The following is a 19022-nucleotide window of genomic DNA, read 5'->3' as shown; positions in this document are numbered from 1 at the left end:
ATGTAAAACAATCGCTCTGGCGAATCTTGAAATGAGTAAAACTGTCTCACATCATTGTCAGTATTTTTGTCTTATTTATTTTAAGCCTAAATTTAAGACTGAAATACTTTAGACTGACTTTTTTAGTTTTTTTTGAAGTGCTAGATACAGCTTGAGCAGGACTTAAAAGGGCCTTTTGACAAGCTGCTCAAGCGCTATGTATAAGACTAATATACTGAAAAGACTGACTTGTTTTTTGGCTTTTGCAGTGCAAGATGAGTTTAGAGTTTGAGCAGGACTTAAAAAGCAGTAGAGCGGGGGGAGGACAAGCCGGGCGTGAAACTGTTCTGTTAACGGTTCGCGAGGCATGGCCCTGAATTTCGCGGACGAGCTAGGGGGCCTTGGCGCCCTCTTACAGGAGCGGTGCAGGAGCCACAGCCCCTCCCGAACTGCATGGAAGGACTGATGCCCCAGACACCACAGACCAAGGGCTTATACCAAGTAACGAATACCAATTTGCACAGTGACAAATATAACAATTGCATTTTGACATGTGCATTTAATGTTTTTTTTTTTGAAGGTGATTAACAGTATAAAAAGTTGGCTCAGGCCTAACCACATTTTGAAATTGAAATTGAAATTTATTTATATAGCGCTTTTCATACATGTCATTGTGTCTGTAACACAAAGTGCTTTACAGAAAGAGAAGACTAAATAAACAAAATAACACAAGATAAAACAGGGAAAAGCCCGACATGTATTCTGATAAAACTCCTCCCCCACTCCCTTCCATCCCAGGAATACAGGAATACAATAAAACAATAAAAACAATAAAATAATAAAAAGCAATAAAATAATACAGACCGGGAATAAAGGAAATAAAACGAAGCTCAGTAAAAGGCCTTTTTTTAAAAGTATGTTTTAAGTGATTTAAAGTCTGGAACTGATATCCTGTCTCTGATATCCTGTGGGAGTCTGTTCGACCCTTTAGGGGCATAAAAACTAAAAGCAGCCTGTCCTGTAGTTTTAAAGCAAACCTCTGGGACACAGCAGGCCAGCAGATGATGATCGCAGTGCTCGATCGGGTTGGTATGGTGCCATCCCATGTTTTGCCTTAAAAGCCAACAGTAAAATTTTGAAATCGATTCTAAAAGAAACTGGAAGCCAGTGCAGGGATTTGGGTACCGGGTAATGTGATCATACTTTTTGTTCCTCGTCAGAACCCTGGCTGCTGCATTTTGAATGACCTGCAGTTGTGCAATAACAAGGCTGGGGAAGTAGTCCAGTCTAGTTGAGATAAAACCATGCATTATGTTCTCAGCAATTGGTAGTTATAAAAATGATCTTATCTCTGCTATATTTCTAAAATGATAAAATGAGAGTTTGGTAATGGATTTTGCATGTGATTTCAAGCTTAGCTCAGAGTCTAGGATTACCCCAAGAGTCCTAACTTCAGACTTAAAGGAACATTTCAGAAATTTGATCCATGCAAAACGATTCTCTTTGCCTCTTACGACCTACGAGAAGATCTCAGTTTTGTTCTGATTTAGCTGAAGGAAGTTTTCCCGACATCCAATTTTTTATATCAGCCATGCACTTAGAACTGCAACTGAGGAGCTTTCCCCAGGCTTGATACTAATGCACAGCTGTGTATCATCAGCATAACTATGGAAAGACACACCATTACTACGAATAATATCACCAAGTGGGAGCATGTAACAGCAAAGGGCCAATTTAATGGATACAGCTCTGAGCTTATATAACAGTGGACCTGAACTTAAAGGCTTGTTTATCAGCACACTGTATAATAAATTTTAGGCAAGCTCAATTTTGGAAGAGCTAGTATTGACAATATCTCAAATTCAACTATTTTTAGTCCTGATCTGTGTGTGCAACTTCTGCTCATTCAAGAGTCCTCAAAAGCTGCAGTTAGGCCTCTGAGTCCTATATGAGCCATTTTCCAACAACCTGATGTTTTTTGTGCAATTCCATTTTCCCATAAGTGGTTAATGCCAGTTTTTTTTGTTGAGCACATTTAACACCTCTGCTGTTAGGTTATCATTGCGGAGCACAACTCCAGTCCTGGAGGGTCGAAGTGTACACTGGTTTTCGATCCAGCCAAAACGGCTGTCCATCTGATTCTCTACTGTATCAGACCACAAAACAAAAAAAAAAAAACATTGTAACAAAGGGGTACATGTGCAGTCCACAGCTGCAGACTTTATCGCCTGATTTTACCAAAAAAATGCACGATCAAATAAGTAACTGGGGATCATTGAACCGTTTGGAGCAGGTGTTGCTGTGGAATCACAAAATCGATCAGCCCACATTGTGCACCTGCCTATGTAGGCGCATATTACTTACCCTTAAAATAACAGTAAAGTACTGCGTCATGGACTTGAGACCAGGTTTTTGTTGGTCAATCGCGCAATCGCTTTCCGCTGCCTCAAGATAGCGACGCGCCAACAATGCGTCTGACCACACCTCATTTTAAGACCAACGCGCCCGCCCATGGGCGCTCAGATGGGCGCAAGTACATTTGCTATTTAAGTGTGCGCTGGACGGGAAAATGACAACTGCGTCGGTCTGAAACTAGCAAAGACACTTGCGTTGCGCTTGGCGCCGCTTTGTGCCAGGTGTAAGATAGAGCCCATAGAGTGCAAACATGGGCTGGGTCTATAATTCACGTGATGGACAAGCATTTGGCTGAACTTTCCTTTTATAGGTTTATGCTTTGTAATTGTTCTTGAGATGGATGATGTACAAACAACTCACTACAATGGGACTACATACATTTTTAAAAGGACAGCATGAAAACCAAGTACAACAGTGTCAGCTGTTATCTGCCTGCACAAGTTTTAAAAATTAGGATCTGTCCTTCTGATGTTACAAAGAAAATGCAGTGACAAAATAGATGGGAATTGTTCCTGAGGGAAAATATTAAAATAGGTTGTTTGCAAGTGAACAAAGAGGTTTTTCTTCTTTTTTTTTTTTGGTAACTGAGGCATCCTTTTTAGTGGAGCTGGTTCAGCTTCAATGGTTTGTACTCGTACAAAAACCCTGGCAGCTCTTCAAAACAAGAGCACCCTCCATATTTCGAACACTGCAGAAACAAGTGAACCGGGCCACAGCATTTACCCACAATGCCCGGAGCCAGGGCTGCCCAGATCATCGCACACAATTAACGTGGTCAATCAGGCGCTCAGTTTTCAGTCTAGGGGTGTGCGTACACAGCATGCGCCATTGTCCAGTGTGCAAAACAAGCCGGTGTTTGACCAGTAGGGTCATGGGAACATCACAACATTTCGATGAATGCTGAAATGTTTTTAACCACCATGCTTCAGTAGCGCTGCGACGGAGCATTCACAGTGATCGTGGCATGCATTCATCAGTCTGTTTTCAGCCATTAATTCCCTGCTCTTCTTCATGGGTTTGGGACAGACTGCTGTCAGTGTGTCCCCAGTCATTTGACGCGACGCCGTGCCTCCAGAAATGAGAGGTCCACCTCCTTCACACATGCTAACTTTTAGTTTCAGGATTTTTTTTTTTTTTCATCCTATAAATGAAGTGAAGCTCCAAGTGTATACTTCACTCTTACACTTAAAAGCTAAGAAGGGGGGAAATTGATCATTCAGATAAGGCTTCTCTATTTCCTATATCTCACCTATAAATGAATATTTCTATTTAAACACTGTGCCTTGGGCATGCTTTTAATATTAGGCTACCTGTCTGGAAAAACAGGATACATTTTGTCTGATTACGTTGAAAATCAGGCGAATGCATTTTCGTTTTTTCACCTTGTAATACACTCAGGATAAGCAGTCCCTGATAAATGGGTGTAATGAATTAGTGAATACATTTAAATATTATAAAATCCCAGGGAATGAATACATATACTTTAAGGCCACTGGCAGGACATGGATGCACAAACAAAATGATGGCTGGTACAGGTTTACAGCACCAGAACTAAACAAAAATAATTTGCTTCTCCTACTGATCTCTCAAGTGAAGAGTAGATTTGTTTATGCTGGCACTGCACCAGTCATGTGGTATGGGAAGCATGTTAAAGAGAATGTGTATGGTGCCCCCCCCCCCAATATTCAAATTAAAGTTACACCCTTGCGTGTTACTGTTGCTGTAATAAGGTTAATAAAATAAGGAACCAGCCCCCTGGGGACCCACACATGGAAATGACATAGCATACTGTGCTATGTCTCCACCTCAAGCCCCACCTCCCCCCCCCCACCCGGCAGGGAACTGCACTACAATTATCTGGCTCTGACTGTAAATCCACTTCACATTTTTTGGGGTGAAGGGCCAGGCCAAGAACAGATGGTTTATAAGAGATTGGGTGCCATCTTGTCCTTCGTTAACTGAAGGCAATGGGACCAACTACCACCTGCACTGCAAAGCAGGTTTTCCAGATTAAATCTTATTTCAGTTCCTCATAAAACCCCCCCCAAAAGCCCCATTGAAATAAAGCACTTTTTTGATGGCGTATTCCAAAGGAATCTCGAATTTGGGAAATGCTGCTGACAAAGGCTGGGTGAGAGGTGGTTAGACTAGTTTGGGGCTGATGTTTACATTACATTACAGGCATCACAGGAACCTGTGACCTTTAGGTTACAATTCCAGTTCCTTACTCATTATACTACACTGCTGCCCAATACACGTGTACACCCACATGGAGATACAAACACACTTACTCACACAAGGACAAATTAGCATGGACATATGGACACACGCAGGCATTCACACACAGTTCTAAGTTAAAGGGCTAGAGCTTAAAAGCTAATTTTTCTAAATTTGACTTTAAAAAAATAAAATAAAATACAGTAGACAGATGGAAGAGAACAGACCAGGGTACAGAGCTGGTTCAGCAAGCCTGCTTTAAGAGGAAATAGAAAATAGATGTAGTCTTAGTCACAGCTATATGTGAAGTCCTATTTTTGCAGTCTGACACAATCTTTAAAAACCATCAAGTAGAATGTGAGGAAGTGAGAAAGACTAAGATTATATAAAAAGACTAAGCTCCTCTACAGTTCCTTTGATGAATGTTTTAGTACATTAACACTTAACAGTTTACTGTTCTGTCTGTGCTGTGAACCCCCTGTGCCAGTGTTTGATATGCTTTCATCAGCTGTTCAAGTGTCTTTGAGGCTTTGAGAATTCTGCTATCCCGACTCTCTGGAGCACTGTCATTTTGTTACGCTCCAACGAGCACCTTGCTCTCTGATTGTGTAATTAGTGACCGTGTCTCACAGCCTCACTTGCAAAAGTGCAAAGACCGAATCACTCAGATCAACAAAGGTCATTACGATCTTTCACAGTATCCAGGCAAATCAAATCAAGTCTCTCGGGCAAAAGCACGGATGACAGTGCAAGCAGGTAGCCATCTGGGTATTTCTGCGCAAGTCAGGCACTTAACGATAGGGACAGATCCCGGCTGACACAAGATCTTGCAATGTTCCTGGCAGGCTTTGTCAATGTTATAACGTTGCCACTACTTGGCGGCAACATTGTGAGAACATTGTGTGCTAGCTGGGATGTCAGTGTACTATAATGGGTAAGGAGGTGGTCTTGGAACCTAAAGCTCACAGGTTCGATTCCCTGGTAAGACATTGCCGTTGTACCGTTGAACAAGGTACTTAACCTGCGCTGCTCCAGAATATGTCCAGCTGTATAACTGGATGCAATGTGAATGCTATGTAAAAGTTGTGTAAGTCACTCTGGATAAGAGGGTCTACTAAATTCCTATAATGTAATGTAAATTATTTTGCGTTTGTGCTGGCAGCTCCAAAGGCACCACAGTATTCCCCTGAGGTGTAAATGAAAGAGGAGTAACTGTAATATGTACCAGTGCCCCAGCTGTTGAGCATCATCATCACACACACACACACATACCCCTGTAAGAAAGCTCCCTGTTTGGAGCTGCTAGCACCGGGGTCGGACCACACACCCCTTTGGGTCCCCACTCTGTAATGGGCGCGCCCGTGTCATTGTGGAGGGCCAACTCCTCCGTAGGGGTGCAGTTTGGGGGAGGCCGGCCCCCAATAGTTTCCTTGTCCTTTGCATTTTTTTTTTCCCCTGTTGGCAGCAAACAATACCAACTGTAAAATTCAGGCTGTGCATAGCATCGAAGCACGTACAGTGTTAGACAAGATATTGCAAACCTAAAAAGGAGGACCACAGCTAATCATTAACCGTAGCCATTAACATTGGATCATACATTACCTGACAAGACTCATCCATTATACTGCATCTTTGATCTCTCTGCCTTTAAGTCATAGTCTCAGTCCCTGGCAGGGAAAGCTTGATATAAACAATCCTTCATGTTCTGTATCACTATAGCTTCCTCCAGTGCATCCAGTGAAACCACAAACGGGTAACTAATGGACAATGCCATTTCCGGAAAATGACTTAAGATACTTTATCTATCCAGGCTGGTGGTATTTTGCATGAAGCCCTGACAAAATTTCAGTTTTAAATGTGAAGTGGCCAGTGACGCTTTTGAGCCACTTACCATTTTGAATTATGCTCTTGTATTCAGTCCTGACCTGCTGCCAAGATCTCTTGGCTACGCTGGGGATGCAGCTAGAAGGATAGACACAATTACTGCTGAGTCCATAAATAATTTCTCACAGACATAATGCAATGTCGCCATGATTCTGCGCTATTTTTGTGAATTCGCAGATACTTTTAGTCGGAAATCCTGGGTTGAGAGGGCAAGTTTACTATCAGGATCATGATACCAGTTCTCCGCGATTGCCATGGTTAGGATTTGTTAAGCCGGCTAACTTGGACTTCGCTCAACCAAGTTAAGCTTCTTTTGTGATACGGAGGCCAGGTCTTCAACCAACGAGACAACACCCTTTATTATGAATTTTCACTCAATGTTCACTTAAATAAATATAAATAAATGTATGAGGTGCCTGGTCACCCGCTGAACTTTAGGGCCGTTGTTGTGGAATCACTCCCCCTATTGGAATTAAACTGCTATTGTCACTGTTTTCCACTGTACGCCTCATAATTTTGCATGTAAAAAATGTTGACATACTGTGATTTTAGCTTCTCAGTCTCATATGGGTGTCACACAGATTTCCAAAAATGGAAATCATTGCAAACCTTATATTTTAAAACCAAATGAATCAAAATTGTATTCACCTACACCCCACTCGCTATTCAGTAATTATAAGACAATGTTTTATCTATAGAAAATAGATAATTATTTTCCAGATCATTTGTTAAATGCAGATTATAACCTTCAAAGCCATGTAACGTTCAACATCACGTAACACTTTGTGCACAGTAGACGTTCAACATCCGTGCAGTAAGCTATTTAAAAATTTCGATTAAACCGCATACCGAACGAACTACTTTTCCCAGTTATTACTACATTTTACGCAGTAAAACGTCAAAAGACCGCGCAGTTTGTGTAGCCAATAGAATCCATGACAGGCGTTCGTGCCTTCGTCCGCTTCGTCCATCTGGATGTCTGGAACGGAAGGATATGATTCCTGTCTTCTCTTCTTGATAAGCCGTACCTTCCTAACTGGCGAACTATCGCACATACGGCCGTTTTTTTCCATTACATGGCAATGGGAGACATTAGACTTCCACGGCACATGTTTCTGTGGAGCATGTCCGTTATTTACATGTTTGCCTTTGCATCCCTGTACATTCAGATACCAGGTAAGCGATGACACTGTGTTAGCTTCCAGTATGGCGGTTATCTGAATGGACGGACGGAGTTTTAAAAAAATTCAGATGTGAAACATAACGTCACTGTCCTTCACAGGTGAAATCACAATCAGTTGGAAAAAATTTTGAAAGCTGAAATTAGTTAACTAGCAACTGCATAGCAAAATAACGGTATTCTAAGTTTCCTAGGGGTACGCAACCTTCCGGGTGGAAAAGTCGAGCCAGTTATTTAAAATGGCCAGCACAGTTAGCTAACTACATGTCATTCGAATTTCCTTTCTTAGCAAAGCTAACATTGCTGGCTCATCAGCCTGTTGTCTGTCTACAAATTGCCTACCCGGGAAGCCTAACAGCTGGAAAGCTAGGTTAGATCACTCGCAAGCCTTCAAGTGTTTGTCCACCCCTTGTGGTTTTGCACAAGCACTGTTGCTTATCTGTCCTCAACCATATAGTCCGGGAAGGCTGCTGAGTCTGCGTTTTTTTTCCCGTTATTACTCACTTATTTGGTCGATTAAATAAGTTTATTGCACGTGCACTCCTGGTTTCTTGGTTTTGAACTGACTGCTTAAATTAAAAAAATTTTTTTTTTTTATTTATTACTGTGTGCTGTAGAAGTTAATAAGATACAAAGATTTAGCTTTCATATAAAACTGGAATACAAGCTTAGCCAAAATGGGTAAACCTTGGCAGACAATCAGTGTATAGCTGGGTCTGTGAAATCTTGTTAAATCCTAGGCAATGCTGTTCAGGATCTGCAACCATGTAGTACAATTGTATTTAGTCCAGACTCCTCAACTGACTTTTTGCCACCAGGTCTCTATGGTAACGATGGAATTCTGCCGGCTCGTTGGCAGTTGCGCTACACCGGGAAGAGCCTCCTGGAGCAGCTGCGTGACTCGCCCACCCTGCTGTGGCTGGGCCCTCGCTTTGGCCTGGACACCCAGCAGGGCATGGAGCTCATCTGCATTTTGGGGTCCCTCCTGGGCCTCGGGGCCATGGTGCTGGAGCCCCTGCGGAACAGCATTGTGTTCTTCTGCCTGTGGGTGCTCTACCTCTCCCTCTTTCAGGTGTGTAGCCCTCACTGCTCGAATAGTCTGACAGCCACGTGTAGCAGAAGAGGTCTGCCATATTGGTCCTGAACTGGCAGCGGATTGTCCTTCAGGCCATCCCCACCTGGGCACCTGGGAATAAGTCTGAACTTGAGACAAGGGACATTTTGGGTTTCTTCCAACATAAAATATTTGATTAATCTTAGCTGAAGCCCAAACAACACACAAAACTCTAGGTCTTCCTACCGTTGACTACTGGTCTAGCACAAGATCTTTTGGAAGGCCTGTATTACATTTTTCTTGTACTCAGAGCGGCATAGTAGACTTTCTATTAGTGATCCGCAGTCTGCTCGCTGTACAGCATGTGTTTATTCACAACATTGTTAGCCCATGACCAGTACCTCCATGGTGCTTGGGTAGGGGCTTTGATAAATGCAAAGCCAGCATTCTAACAGTAGTAATGTTTTTCTTTCTTTTATGCAGGTTGGGCAGGTTTTTCTGTACTTCCAGTGGTAAGTGTTGGTGCCTCAGACGTCATAGTTTGACATAGCATTGATTTCAGTTCATAATATGTTTCAGTTCATAAAAAAAGATAACCTGATCAGCTCCGCCACTGCTATGACTGGCACGCTCCTGTAATCAGTGGACTGTGAATCTACTCTGTGGTTTCAGAACCAGTCGAAAATGCACTGCGCACTAGTGTATCCCTAGTAGTGCACTGCGCACTAGTGTATCCCTAGTAGTGCACCGCGCACTAGTGTATGTCAGAGGTGTTGGGAGTAAATGTTTTGTGGGTAATGTGGGGTTGTCATGGATATCCCCGTGGTTTCAGGGACAGCCTGTTGCTGGAGACGGGCTTCCTGGCGGTTCTGATCGCCCCCCTGACCCTGCCCCGCGGGGGGTCCCCGTCCCGGCAGCACGACGGCGTCACGTTCTGGCTGGCCCGCTGGCTCCTGTTCCGCCTCATGTTCGCCTCGGGCGTGGTCAAGCTGACCAGCCGCTGCCCCACTTGGTGGGGCCTCACAGGTGTGTGGTGCGTCGGAGTCAGTTTAACACTCACAGGCTCCGCAATCAGCTCTAACCCTTCGAGGTGTGAGATCACAAACACACGATTGGAATGTTCTTAACTGAACATTCTAAGGCTGATGTCACAATCACTGCTGGTTATTGAAAGCAATGGAGTTCTAGAACAATGACTTACGATGTTGAAAAGGCATTCCAGAAAGCCTACTCTTGAAAGGGTTTAGTATGATGAGGTTAGGAGATTTAGTATGAATGTTGGATTTCCTGATGATCCTGGATCCAGAGGCGTGTCAAGGGTGTCAGTCCTTGTGGCAAATTGGAATGGTTGACAAAATGGGCGGAGATTGCTGAGGAACCATACAGATCCTGCCCGCCTGATTGGTCCCTCCCGCTCGTCCGCAGCTCTGACCTACCACTACGAGACCCAGTGCATCCCCACGCCCCTGGCCTGGTACGCCCATCAGCTGCCCGTCTGGCTGCAGAAGCTCAGCGTGGTGGGCACCTTCGTCATCGAGATCGCCGTGCCCTTCCTCTTCTTCTCGCCCGTCAGGTGTCTGCGGCTGGGCGCCTTCTACCTGCAGGTGTGTACGAAAATGCGCCATTTTGTTCCATAGTGCGTCAGTTTTATGCGCGCCAATGACATTTTAATCCCGTGTCCAGGTTCTGCTGCAGGTACTCATCATCCTAACCGGGAACTATAACTTCTTCAACCTCCTCACCATCACGCTGTGCTTCTCCCTGCTGGACGATAACCACGTCCTCTCATTTATCGGACGCGCGAAGAAGGCGGAGTCTAAAAGTACGCCCTTCCGCATGAACGTTTCAGGCGGGTAGAGTTCAGGGTGTCGTATCAGATTGTTTGGTGTTATAGCGTGAGGAAACAGGAGCGTGTTGTGAGGTCTGCTTACATGATTCTCACAGTTTAAAAAACCCTGTGTGTCAGCCTCCAAGCAATGCATTCTCAAGGATACCCACCTCCCTGTGTGATACTGTTCTATCCTTTAGGTTTGTTTCCCTTCCTCCAGTGCTAGTTTGTTCATTGAGGCTGGAGAAAGCACATTATGATCAGACAGAACAGACAATCCGATCATGTGATATGTAATTCAGTAATGTTGATAGGAGATGCCTGTAAGTCTGGGTTCTTCTGTGATCGTTGTCTCTAGCCTGGCCTGAGGCCGTGGTCTCCGGGCTGGCATCACTGACTGGGCTGTGCGTCTGCTGTCTCATCGCCTACCTGACCGTGGTCTACTTCAGCCTGGATATCGACTGGGGGAAGGCTAGTGTATCCTCACACACTGGTGTGTATATCTGAGTGAGTGGGTTAGGGCCATCAAACTTAACCGTTTTGATTTTAGGATAAACCTTTATTTTGAAACAAATGCTATTTTTCTTTGTAGCATTTACCTACCACCAGTTTAACTGGTTTCTGAAGACAGTGACTATTCCCAGTATTTGGATTGGAGTGCTCTCTCTTACCTGGGAAATCATCAAGGCCATGTTCAAGTGAGTCTTTGGGGCTATGTGTATTTTATAAGTGTTACAATGCATATCATGTATAAAAGCATCACTTCCACCTGAGGCTGTTACATGCCAGAGTCTCATTACAACCTGTTGGCGTATGCTGTTACTGCCTCCAAGTGTATTGCCTGTGGCAAGCTATTGGTCGAGTCTGATGCCTGAAATGATCACGCAAGTATATGTTTGTTGTCATAGAACAGGGCTGCATCTGCATTTTAACCCTTTGAAGAGTAGGTTGTTTTAGAATTTTTTTTCAGAATTGTAAGTCAGTATTCTAGAACATTGCTTTCAGTCACCAGTAGCGATTGTTACATCAGCATTAGAATGTTCAATTAAGAACATTCTAATCACGTATTTGTGATCTTACAATTTAAAGGGTTAAGATGGGTTGGTTCGGCTCTGTGTGTGCCCATGCCTGTGGTGTTGTGAGCGGGTGTGTGTGTTTGAGTCCGTTTGTGATGTCACATGTCAGGAGTGCTGATGCCGGGTGTGTGAGCTCACCTGCGTTGCTGGAGCCGAACGTTGTGTGTGCTCCTCAGGTGCGCCTGTGTGCACGGAGCTTCTAGGACAGCTGATCGCGCCACCGCGCGTCGCATGTGCGCCGTGTCGCCCCGCCACGCCACTCCCTCCATGTCGCTATCAGCGACGCCGGCTGATCGCGTTCGGCGTCCAGCAACCGGCGCCTTACGAGTTTGGATCAATAAGTTCTTCAGACAAACCAGCGCTGCCTTATGAGTTTCAGGCTTTGCCTTAATTAGCTTGTGTTTATTTTTGTTGCCCTCCAATAAAAAGGTCAAATCTGTCCCTGTCATTTGTCTGATAATCTGCCTCCTTCTCTGCCAGGTGTTTTCCACTTCATTATGCTGTCTGACAAACCAATGCAAAAATTCATCTTTCAATGTTTTCTGCATCACCCTGATTTTATCACTTTGCATTTTTTCACCCTCAGAAATGCCCATTTTAAAATGAGTCTTCAGTTGAAAAATGCTTGTATTAAAAAATTTTGTACAACGTTATGTTTATCAGCAGTCCTTCTGTTTGCCGCCTAGGTTCCCTACACACTAATTGAATACGAGGCCCAGAGTTCGATCTGGCCAGCCGTTGCTAGGACGCACAGCTCTGTGGCTCGTTACCAGCTGGTAAACTCGTACGGCCTCTTCAGGAGGATGACGGGGGTCGGGGGTCGCCCGGAGGTGGTGATCGAGGGCAGCATGGACGGGGTCACCTGGACGGTAGGGGACGCCCCAATCAGAAAGCCCCGTTATGGGCATAGTGCTGGCAGCACAGAGACGTGCTGGGTGTCTACATTGTGAATGGAAACATTGACTGGAGGTGACACCCGTCAGCAGATAAATTAAAAATGGCTGCTTGGTGAATGTGCGTTCAGTTCAGTGTCTCCCAACCCTGTTCCTTGAGATTTACCATCCTGCAGGTTTTCACTTCAACTCTAACAAAGCACAACTTATTCAATGGCTGGAGATTTTGTTGTGCTTCTAATTAGTCGAGTCAGGTGTCTCAAATTGGTTGAAGGTTGAAGTGAACATCTGTAGGTTGGCAGATCTCCAGGAGCAGGGCTGGGAACCACACGTCTAGTGCTGATTGGATATGGTCAGGCCTGAGCTCCGCCCCTAACCCCCCCCCCCCAGGAGATCGAGTTCATGTACAAGCCCGGGAACGTGAGCGGGCCCCCGCCGGCCGTGGCCCCCCACCAGCCCCGGCTGGACTGGCAGATGTGGTTCGCCGCCCTTCGCCCCCACGCGCAGAGCCCCTGGTTCACCGGCCTGGTGCAGCGCCTCCTGCAGGGCAAGCGAGACGGTGAGGGGGGGGGGGTCATGTGTAGCACAGTGTAGCACAGTGGGTAAGGGACTTGGCTTGTAACTGAAAGGTCATAGGTTAAAATCCTGGGTTAGGGCACTGCCATTGTACCCTTGAGCAAGATACTTCACTATGTATGATCCAGCTGTATAAATGGATACAATGTAAAAAAAAAAATTTTTTAATTTTAAATGCTGTGTAAAAGTTGTGTAAGTTGCTCTGGGTAAGAGCGTCTGCTAAATGCCTGCAATGTCATCGGACACTCAGTTTCTAAGGGCACAGACTTTCATTCTCAGGGCACAGAGTTCAAGGTGAGCGTGTAACCCTGGAGCGTGAAAACTGAAAAAGTATTGATTTTCCTTTTCCTCTGTCCAGTGATTAACCTGGTCCAGGTGGAGGAGTCCAGATACCCGTTCAGCCACAGCCCCCCAGCGTTCATCCGGGCCCGCCTCTACAAGTACTGGTTCACCGAGCCTCGTGAGGACGGGTGAGGTTTTCTGCGCTAGTTTTGCTGAGGCTAGGGAAGCTAGCGTTACTGTGAGGGTTGCTATCGAAGCTAGCGTTACTGTGAGGGTCGCTATCGAAGCTAGCGTTACTGTGAGGGTCGCTATCGAAGCTAGCGTTACTGTGAGGGTCGCTATCGAAGCTAGCGTTACTGTGAGGGTCGCTATCGAAGCTAGCGTTACTGTGAGGGTCGCTATCGAAGCTAGCGTTACTGTGAGGATCGCTATCGAAGCTAGCGTTACTGTGAGGGTCGCTATCGAAGCTAGCGTTACTGTGAGGATCGCTATCGAAGCTAGCGTTACTGTGAGGATCTGTCTGCTGTGCGCACCTCATCGAGACCATGTGTACTAAAGAGAGTCCGCTTTATTCATGGAATAATATTCAGAAGGACCGCACCTTCACAGAATTCAGTTTACAGGGCCCGTGTGTTCGGAATAAGGAAAGCGTCCAGCCGTACGTGAGATCTTATGTGAAATGTGGGACTGGCAGTGTGCGTCCTTTTGAGCAGTGTGACCTGCGTGTTGGTACAGGTCGCTGCCCCGGCAGTGGTGGAGAAGGCAGTACGTGGAGGAGTTCTATCCCACAGTCCACCTGGGCGACCCCGTGCTGGAGAGCATGCTCAGTCAGCACGGGCTCAAGGTAATGTCACGGCCGTTAGCATTAGCATTAGCTTTCATACAGTTAGTCAGTTACTCCTGCTCCTCTAGCACTTATTCAGCATTCTATGGTTATCCAATGCTTTTATCCTTTTCTACTTTCCAGTACCATTCGTATATTTCTTTTTGAGGTTTTTATTTGTATTAATTGTGACATTTGTTTTTCGGTCCACGTGAAATATTTTCTTAGGTGTGTAGTGCTTGTCTGGTTTTGTCGGAGGTCATTATGGTGGCTGAAGCGTATGGTCTCATTTGTGAAGGAGAAGGAAAAAAAGAAAAATGTCCTCACACTTGAAAATTAGAGCTGCCTATTTTAATTGCAACGTTTCGACCACAAACGGTCTTCGTCAGACAAAAACACTGTGCGGATATTTTTCTCTCTTCTTCATTTGCACTCTTTTTATCCAGCACCTGGCCTGCTCAGGTTTGGACGTGCACGCAGTTATTTTCTGTGTTCTCTTGTGAAGGACAAGGGTGTGGTCCGGCGCGTCTCAAACGCACTGCTCCCCCGGGCCCTGGGGCGGGTTCGGGCGCAGGTTCAGGGCCTCTCCGGGCCCTCGGCGCTCTGGTCCCTCTTCATCACGGGGCTCGCCGTCAGCTTCCTCAGGGCACTGAGCTCCAGGGCCTTCCGGACCCGCGGGCCCAAACCCCTCCCCGTGGAACTTCTGGGCGAGAAGACTGAGGAGGCGCCGTCTCCGCCTGCGTCATGTCCCGAGGAGGAGGAGGAGGAGGAGGAGGTGGGAGACGAGGTGGAAGAGGAGGAGGTGGGAGATGAGGAGGAGGAGGTGGAAGAGGAGGAGGTGGTAGAAGAGAAGGTGAAAGGAGAGTTTGCCACTGACCTTGATGGCAGAGGTGACATGGAGGAGAAGCGGTTGGAATCTGAAGCAAGCTAAAGGAAGAGGGAGTTCCAATGGTGATCGACGATCACTCTAAACCTCGGTCAGACAATGGGAAGGATGAGTGTTGTTTTCACCGGCTCCCTCTGGTGGCCAAGTTGGGATGTGCACTCTCCCTGCACGTGCGCAGTATATGGGCTGAGGATGCAGTCTGTTTCTGCTTGAACTTCACAAGTGTATGGATTGACATTTGTAAAAACCAGTCCTCTTAAACTACTGCCTCATTTGCGCATTTATTAATTCTGTAAGAAAGGCAGTGTGACTCATGGAAAAGTCCAAATTATTATATTTTTTTAAATGGGTCATGGAAGGATTAAGCACAGGGAGAAGTGGGTGGTGTCAGATGTTTAAGGCTTTTCACTCGGCTTTTGAACATACATCCAACCAAACGCTTGTTTAGTTGTTCATTTTCATATTCACTCTCAAATACACTGGGCAGATTTCTCATTGTTTTCACACATCCTCTATGCAATTGATAACAGTAAACTACCGATAATTGTTCTAGACCTAGTTGGATCTTAGTTATCGGTATGGTCGCACACTGCTGTTGAGCACTTTAAAGTGCATTTGTGTTTGTGTGGTTTTGAATTTTGGCTGAGTGCGTGGGAAGAGAGAGCTCTTAAAACAGCTGAGTTCCCCTGTGCTTTGGAGACTGTAAGTTCTCCGGTGTTCTGGTTTGTTGCAAGTCGACACATTTGGCTGCTAGCTTCGGAGATTCATCGTTGGCAATGTTAATGTAATACTCTTGATAAATCATTACCGTTTTCATATCCATGTCGTCCTTTGATGTCGTCGCATAATGCTTTTTTGCGTTCCTGTGGCTTATACAGTATATATATATATATATTAAAGGAGTCTCATTAATGATTATTTAACTTGTTGTCATGGTAACTGGGTAAAATCTACTGTCCCTTTATTTATTCACCCCACCAAATTTTCTTTCCCATTTTGGAATTTGGAGTCACAAATTTATGGCTCCTCTTCATAGGTGGAAAGTCCTGCCACAGTCCTGGGGGTGCGCAAGCTAGCATTTGGGCCAGAAAGTGTGCTGCCAGGTCTGCTTGATTTTAAATTTAATGTTATTGCGCTGGGGGACAGCTGTTCAGAAATAAGATTGAATAGATTTCAGAAGTCCAATAATGTCCCTGGATCAGTTAATATCTACACTGTCTTAGTCAGCTGCTCTTAAATCTGAATGACTTGTTCTGTCTCTGCATGAAAGTATCTCATGTAAATGTGGACAGTGATGATGTGACCTTAACATTCCAGGATACTTTCTCTTGGGTCATGACTAACTAGATAGCCAGCTTTGTATTTTTTTTTTTACATCAAAAGCTTTGTCTCTGCCAAAAACCTGAAATGTTCCCATTTCGATACATCGTATGACTTTCCACAAAGGGTTATGACCAAGGACAATACAAATGGAAATGGATGCACTGATTTTGAACGTGCTTGGAGTTGGCACCAACTGAAACCTCGCATTGTAAGGTGCGTACAGATGACAGAAGGAATCTAACTATTGACCGTCTAATTACAATAAAGAATTTTTGGATTTGTATAATTTTGTAGTCTAGGATTATGCAAACCATGTTTAGGGTCAATATTGTCAGAAAAATGACCTTTGTCTAGTCTGTATACAGTATGTTTGTGTTTGATTTGCAATCCTGAATTTTCAGCATCGGTAATCATCCAGCAGAACCAAATATAAATTCACATTTTATTTATATTACCTTACACTGCTCATTAGGCAGGTCACACGGTAACATGTTGTATCGTTACATAAATTGACATTTATTGTTACATATTATATGCATAATGTGTGAGGAAAACATTTTCCTGATGCGTATCAAGTTTGTAATAAAGTATCAATTTTTTATTGACGACGTCCAACAGACGTCCATTATCGTATTCAATGTCATGTGTGTCTGAACGCGCTGCCTGAGCTAGTTTTGTATTTAACAAAATTTGGATGAAATGAGATTTTGGTCTCTTTTTTTGAGATGAACCTGAAATCAACCAGCTAACACAACATGTCCTCACAGTGTCACTGGACTGTTTTGTCAGTGTTACATCAGCGCCCGTACGTGGTGGCATCGTTCTGAGGACGTTCTGTGTTTTTCTGGGAGAATGGCCGTGCCCAAAGGTTCTGTTACTGTTCCCTGGGATATCCTGGGCTGAGTCCTGGTCTCCGTATTCCAGCAGAACAGGCCGTTCAGCCCGGCGATGCTCCCCATTTTGTCCACGAAATTAGTGCTCTGATTACCTGCAGACTAGACAGTATCTAACACTGCAATCCTCAGAGCCTGTATATATATATGTGTGTGTGTGTGTGTGTGTTTGTGTATATAGTATGCATATATGTATAGTTTGCCATATACATATAGTATGGCAGAAAGTGTGATGTGTGTGACGAGTTCTCCCGAATCTCTCAAATAATTTGCTACTGTACACTGTAGCTGCACTGAGCTACAGTGTGTTACTGTCTCTGTGTAACGTTTAGGACAAGGACATCTTCCCAGGAAAAGTGACAAACTAAGACTGTTACACTGCCCACACAGGACAACATTGTTGTAGTGTAGTGTTGGTAAACTTTTTGAAAATTCCTTTTTTGCAAACATCTGGTTCACCAGTTCATGGCATTTTTATAACATGTAACCACTAGGTGGCACTAGAGGGTGGTACTGGTGGTTTGCATTTTGAACAAAGCCACAGAAAATAAGGGGTGAGCAAGTGCAGTGCTTGACCTTGGCATGCATACTTACCCATTAAGCTGCATGAGAAGTACAATCGGATAGTTTTACAGTTGTACATCAGCAATTCATAGGAGTTGGCTTGTTGTAATAATTTCCTAAGACCCCTTTAATTGCAGCACCTTTAAACAATGATCAGGCACAGGAAGTTTCCTTTGTCTTTTCTAACTAGGAAACGTATAGGTATAGTTTAAGGGTCTTTCATTTGTAGAAATAAACTCCGTGTCCATAGAACTGAGTTTTGTTTGTTTGTTTTTTGCTATAATCTGGTCCTTTTGAACACTTCTGACAATTTTGTGTTGAGGAGGAAAAAACCCAGCAGTACTACTGGCCTTGAAGGCCAGTTTTAAGCATCTAGGGTGTGCTGCGTGCTTGAGTCACTTCCTGTGTCGTAAGTGATAACATAACCACATCCTGATTGGCAATGATATGGACAGGACTGATTGGACCTTCCTTAGCATGACGTGTTCATTGTTCGGGAGCAAGGTTCAACCCCGCAGAATAAAATGCATCAAATTGATTGATTGAAATCATGCATATTAACTACGAAAAACCTTCATGGGAATTACATAATACTGTTACAGGATCTATTAAAAATCTGTTTAGAGCTGGGGGGAGTAAGATTAGAAATCAAATACTGTAAGATGATTTGTTACTCTCCCAAGCAGCTTTACTATGTTTTTTTTTTTTTTTTTTTTTGGAATTGTGCAATGATTTTGGAATATGACCTTACTAAGTAGAAATGGATTTGTATGGATTTTTTCTCTGATCTGGTACCTACAGCACTCTAGTGAAATTTCCCATCCCTGTGTATTGGCACACCTACTAAAAATGTAATGGTCCCAGGGTCAATTTTGTCTGCCATAAATACTCTATACTGTACGACCAAAGGTACATGGAACCCCCTTGGTCTGGGGGTGGGTTTCATGGTGTGGCTGCATAAGGATGATATCCATTGTCTGTGCAACAAATTTGGATGAAGAACTTTGGTTGGCTAGGTCTCTTGACCGGTGTCAAGGTCTGGGTCCATTGACCAGTTTATGAGGTCTAAGTGAGACCATCTAAGCTGAAGACCATGCATTTTCTTTTCTTCTTACGAGAGGTTTGCACCTCTGTCCATCATTGGTCAAC

General features: G+C 44.4%; 1 protein-coding gene across 1 annotated transcript; it reads left to right on the top strand.

Moving 5' to 3' along the window:
- The first annotated feature begins 7417 nt into the window (after window positions 1–7417).
- Window positions 7418–17021, top strand: LOC135258851 (lipase maturation factor 2-like). The gene is given in 14 exon segments (XM_064342493.1): window positions 7418–7671; window positions 8494–8747; window positions 9213–9241; window positions 9562–9755; window positions 10155–10333; window positions 10413–10551; window positions 10916–11050; window positions 11150–11255; window positions 11810–11819; window positions 12248–12502; window positions 12917–13085; window positions 13461–13572; window positions 14120–14228; window positions 14713–17021. Coding segments are annotated over 14 exon segments (2217 nt in total). The 5' UTR covers window positions 7418–7571; the 3' UTR covers window positions 15139–17021.
- Window positions 17022–19022: the final 2001 nt, after the last annotated feature.

Source organism: Anguilla rostrata, chromosome 7 (assembly GCF_018555375.3).
Source record: "Anguilla rostrata isolate EN2019 chromosome 7, ASM1855537v3, whole genome shotgun sequence".
Taxonomy (NCBI): Eukaryota; Metazoa; Chordata; class Actinopteri; order Anguilliformes; family Anguillidae; genus Anguilla; species Anguilla rostrata.
The sequence above is the reverse complement of the archived record's forward strand: the minus strand, read 5'-3'. Positions and strand labels throughout refer to the sequence as shown.